At 54.2% G+C, this 5,187-nt stretch overlaps 1 protein-coding gene across 1 annotated transcript; it reads left to right on the top strand.

Annotated features, from left to right (window-relative positions):
* The first annotated feature begins 375 nt into the window (after positions 1-375).
* Positions 376-5,123, top strand: LOC120228993 (proline-rich protein 15-like protein). Its single transcript, XM_039227683.1, has 2 exons — positions 376-489; positions 4,793-5,123. The coding sequence occupies exon 2, from the start codon at positions 4,821-4,823 to the stop codon at positions 5,121-5,123; it is 303 nt and encodes a 100-aa protein (XP_039083614.1). The 5' UTR covers positions 376-489; positions 4,793-4,820.
* Positions 5,124-5,187: the final 64 nt, after the last annotated feature.

The raw sequence follows: 5,187 nt of genomic DNA, 5'->3' as shown, positions 1-5,187 counted from the left end.
GGGTGAAGGTGACCTTGGCTACAGCTGGGGGGTGTGACCAGGCCCACGGGAGTGGGGAAACTGAGGAGAGAGGCTCCCTTGTTCCTCCTGCCCCAGACTTCCCTTGGGGTTTCCTCTTCCTGCTTAGGTGATCCCCAGAGGACCCTGGCTTCTGGGTGGGTTCAGGGGCACTGGGATTGGATTTCTGGGGTAATGAATATTCATCAGCCCGATCCGGCCTCTGCTTCTGTTTACTTAGCCGGGAGGGGCTGGGTTTCAGGTTCACCTTGACTCCTGGAGCCGCAGCGGAGCAGGTACCCGCTCCTGCACCTGTTTCTCTTGCACCTGCCGTCCAGCTGCTCCTACCCAGCTCTCCTGGCCTGAGCCTTGCCTGGCGCGGCACCCTGGAGGCACCCCTACCTCCCCCAGGCTCCCTCCCGGGGAGCTGCTACACTCAGCCCCTTCTCTAAGGAAGGTCTCGCCTCCAGCCCGGAGCAGCCAGGATTACAGGTACAGGTAGAGGGTGAGCGGGTGGGGAAACCAAGGCACGGAGCCCAGTTAGGGCACTCGGTTCCACTTCCATGGCTGACAAGACTAACTGGGAGGGGGAACCCAGGCGGGCCGGCTCCCATCGCTCCCCTAGGTGGGCAGGCAGCGCTCGGACTCATCCCACTGGCTCTTGGAGTCAATCCAGGCCTCCAGCAGAGCTCTTTCTGGAAAAGTTTCCCTCCAGAGCAGCTCTCTATTAACTCTTACTAAGCTGGAGTCTCCCCCCCAACCCTGCCCCCTGAGCCTGGAGGATGTTTCCGGCCGAACATCACCCTGATCCCGTCCAGGGTAGCCCCAGTCTTACCCCAGAGTGCACAAGTCCCATCAGGCGCCCTGCAGAGGGATAGGGGCTGGGGGGCTCTGTGTTCTGTCTTCAAGCATTGAAGCTGGCTGGCTTCCTTAAGTCCCCTCCAGCCCTCCACCCCCAACACTGTCAATGGTTAACTTGTCCCAGCTCAGAAGGGGCTTGGTTCAGTCTGGACAAGGCCCTCGGAGCAGTTCACAGAGCTCAGATGGGGTGGTGGGGCCTGTCCTGAGGGGGCCACACGCACACCATGGTGCTGGCTGTCACAGGTGGGGTGGGGGGTGGTGGCAGGCTGTCCTGTGTAGCTAGCTCACACCCTCAGGGGTTGATTCCTATCATCCCATAGATTGCAGGGCCCCAGAGCAAGGGCCCAGCCCTCAGCTTGGCCAGCTAAGGGCCCTGAGCAAGCCTACCGCATGGCCCCACCACATGTCACCAAATGCTGGGTCTGCCTAAAAACCCAATACACCCTTTACCCCCACCCCCACCCCATTTCCTCTGGCATTCTGTGATTAGGCATGGGCAAGTGGCTGTAAATATATTGCTCCTTCTGACTTTTGATAGCTTTCGATATCACATCACTGTTTTGATTTAAAGCAAATCAGATTTTACACTATCTTGGGGTGGCTCACTACTTAAAAGAAGCTTAGAGTTTGGTTATTTTGTAAAAGAAACAGTCCTCTCTCTCTTCTGTTCAGAGTTTCATATGTTAATCTTTCGGAAAGGGGCAAACATCTCTTACTGGGGCTTATACGTCCTCTCGGAAAGAAGGGACAGCAAAAGGCATCTTAGACCAGAGAGTTCAAAGCCAGCAGACAAGGGCCTTGGTGCCATGGTGGTGGTCCCAGGGCAGGATCCAAGGTCTATTCCCGTCTCTCTGTATGGTTTTCTGATAGGGTTCCTTGTGATCTGTCACTTCCTTCATTCCAGGGAGAGTTAAGCCGATTTGCAGCACCCTTTGCAGCACCCGCTAAAGCAGGTGTTTTTTTTTTTTTTTTTTTTTTTTTTTTTTTTTTTGAGAGACAGCGTGAGTTGGGGAGAGCTAGAGAGAGGGGAACAGAGGATTCGAAGCAGGCTCAGCACTTTCAGCAGTGAGCCCAATGTGGGGCTTGAGTTCATGAACTGGGAGATCATGACCTGAGCCGAAGTCGGATGCTCAGCTGACTGAGCCACCCAGGCACCCCTAAAGCAGGTGTATTTCATCCAGGACAGGCAGAAGCACTTTCTCTCAAGGAGGTGGGCAGACAGATGGTTATCGTTGGGCTCAGAAGCTGGATCCTCAGCTCCCTGAGTTCCTTGGCAACCCCAGATGGGCGGTGGTGGGGTCATGGGCCTTGCCCCAGACCAGGCGGTGACTGGGCACCCACAGGCCAAGCAAGTGCCCTCCCCACAACTCCTTCCAGAAACCCATCCTGGAACACCGAGTTCTGTGCAAGACCGTGCTAAGCCCAGGTGGGGGCAAGCTGCCAAAGCAAACCTCTCAAGCTGTCCCCTTTGTGCGCTTACCTCTCCAGGGTGCCCTGAGAGTATTTATCTGGCCACTCTCACCCTTTCTTTCACTTTCTAAGTGGGAGCTGCACAAGCTCTCCCCTGGGCTTCTCCTGCTACGTAAGCTCAGCTAGAGGGACAGAGCTGGCAATGTGGATCTGCTCGCCAGACAAAGAGGTAGGAAGGAATCCATCAGGCGTGTGCTCTGGGCATGGGGCTGAGTATATGAAGGACCAGGGGATAACGGCAGCAAAAGGCCCATGGACGTGGGCCCTCAACCCATTCTGAGCCTAGACCAGCATCCTGCTTCCGTTTTCCTCAAATTTGATATGCTCCCCCTCTAATAAAAATCCTTGCTCATTATGGAAGATCTGGAAATCAGAAACGATACAGGGAGAAAACATCCCCTGTTCTTAAAGAAAACCACGATTAATCATTTGTCATATTTCTTTCCGGACTTTTTAGAAAATGTGGTTAAGAAATTTGGTTTTTATTTTTATTGATTTATTCTTTAAATGTTTATTTATTTTTGAGAGGCAGAGAGAGACAGAGCACAAGCAGGGGAGGGGCAGAGAGAGAGGGAGACACAAAATCAGAAGCAGGCTCCAGGCTCTGAGCTGTCAGCACAGAGCCTGACATGGGGCTCCAACCTGCAGACTGTGAGATCATGACCTGAGCTGCAGTCGGACACTCAACTGACTGAGCCACCCAGGCGCCCCAAGACCTTTGGTTTTTAAAAGGAGGTACTATATGAGGTGCCTGGATGGCTCAGTCAGTTACGTGTCTGACTCTTGATCTTGGCTCAGGTCAAGATCTCACAGTTTGTGAGTTTGAGACCCTCCTCAGGCTCTGCGCTGACAGCATGGAGCCTGCTTGGAATTCTTTCTCCTCTCTCTGCCCCTACCCCACTCGTGCTCTCCGTTTCTCTCTCAAAACAAACAAATAAATAAACTTTAAAAAATTAAAAGAAAAAAAGGAGGTGATATATTTGCATGTGCTTGGGCTGCCTGACCGTCTAGCATTCCTGTGTACTGTAGCCTTCTGGCGCACTGTGGTTACTCCTTCCCAGGACCCTTCACAGCCACATGCAGAGTCCTGAGAACCAGACCACCACCCTCTCCAGGCCCACAGATGCCTTGATCTCTCATCCCTCTGCCTGCCCTTCCATCGCTCTGAATTCCTCCAGTCTGCTGTCTCTTTCTTGCATCTTTTTTTTTTTAATTTTTTTTAATGTTTTATTTATTTCTAGGAGAGAGAGAGAGACAGCGTGAGCAGGGGAGGGTCAGAGAGAAAGGGAGTCACAGACTGAAACAGGCTCCAGGCTCTGAGCTGGCAGTCAGCACAGAGCCCCACGCGGGGCTCGAACCCACGAACCGCGAGATCATGACCTAAGCGAAAGTCGGACGCTTAACCGACTAAGCCACCCAGGCGCCCCTCTTTCTTGCATCTTACACACCCCCACCCGGCAACGATGTCCATGCAACGTCGTCTCCCAGACCTCCTACTCTCTCTCTCAGACAGCACCTATGTGGACGTTAGTGAAAGATGAGGCCACAGCTGTGCCAGGGCACGTTGCTTATCATTGAAGACGCCTGGATTCCAGCCCCAAGCCCCACCTCTGTCGGGTACCTTATGGAGGGTCCAGCCTGGTCTAAACCATATCTCATGCGGGCCTCATGGCCCCACTAAACCTCCTTCCAAACTTTCAGCTCCCCCGCAGACTCCTGTCCTCATGGAAACTAGGTGGGGGAAAGGAGCCATCCTTCAATAATTACCACTGTTATCATGTTTTACTTTACCGAGCATGCCTCCCTCTGTGGGCAGGAATTAACATTAGAGCTAAATGTTAGGGCCAGAAGGGATGGTTGGGGACTCTGAGGGCCAGAGGAGTAACTTGCTAGAGGTCACCAGGCTGGTACAGTCCCCGGGACTTCCCACTCCCAGCCCAAGGTTCCTTCTACTCGGGAAAGATGCAACAGGCCCTCGCTTCTGCTGGCCCCCCCGGGAAGTCCAAATTACTCTCAAAATCACAAATCCTACTGATTTCATAATGAATACTAAGCAAAATGCACAGGGTGTTTCTGGCCATCTGATACCAGCCAACCATCCGCCGGCTTCTGGCAGTGGGACCTGGTGGCTTAGTGGGAGCAGCTTGGGAAGGGTGTCAGTGGCCTGGGTGCTGGGTGACCCAAGCAAGCCGTTCACCTCCTTGCAGCCCTGAGGGGCCTGATTCCTCAAAGCTCCCTACAACCCTGCGTGGCAAAGTATGTGGCTGTCCCGCTGCCCCTCAGCCTGTTGATGTCCATTTGGCTGGCCCTTCCCCAGAGCCCTCTCTTCCCAAATCCTGGGTTTGTTCAGCTCCACCTTCAGTTCTTTCAGGCCTGGACTCTTAGAATAGCCCACAATCAGGAGTTTAGAGAGGGCTGCTCCCCACTGACTGACTCCTCTCACTGTCCCATCCTCCTCCTGCAGAAAGCCTCACCCTCGGCCCGGGAACGCCATGACCGAAGTGGGCTGGTGGAAGCTGACCTTCCTGCGGAAAAAGAAATCCACTCCCAAGGTGCTCTACGAGATCCCTGACACCTATGCCCAAACAGAGGGCAGCGCAGAGCCCCCTGGGCCCGAGGGTGGAGGCCCCGATGGCAACTTTAACACCCGCCTGGAGAAGATTGTGGACAAGAACACAAAGGGCAAGCATGTCAAAGTCTCCAATTCGGGCCGGTTCAAGGAGAAGAAGAAAGTCCGAGCCACGTTGGCAGAGAACCCCAACCTCTTTGATGACAGGGAGGACAAAGGACAGTGAGGGGGCCCACGGAGGATGCTAGCACCTCCCCACTCCTGCCGTCAGCCGGATCTGAGACGGGAGC

This window comes from Hyaena hyaena, unplaced genomic scaffold (assembly GCF_003009895.1).
Source record: "Hyaena hyaena isolate Hyena2069 unplaced genomic scaffold, ASM300989v1 scaffold_29, whole genome shotgun sequence".
NCBI lineage: Eukaryota > Metazoa > Chordata > Mammalia > Carnivora > Hyaenidae > Hyaena > Hyaena hyaena.
The sequence above is the reverse complement of the archived record's forward strand: the minus strand, read 5'-3'. Positions and strand labels throughout refer to the sequence as shown.

Excerpts from the sequence above, each read along its gene's own strand:
- LOC120228993 (XM_039227683.1), top strand. The coding sequence starts at position 4,821 with ATGACCGAAGTGGGCTGGTGGAAGCTGACCTTCCTGCGGAAAAAGAAA.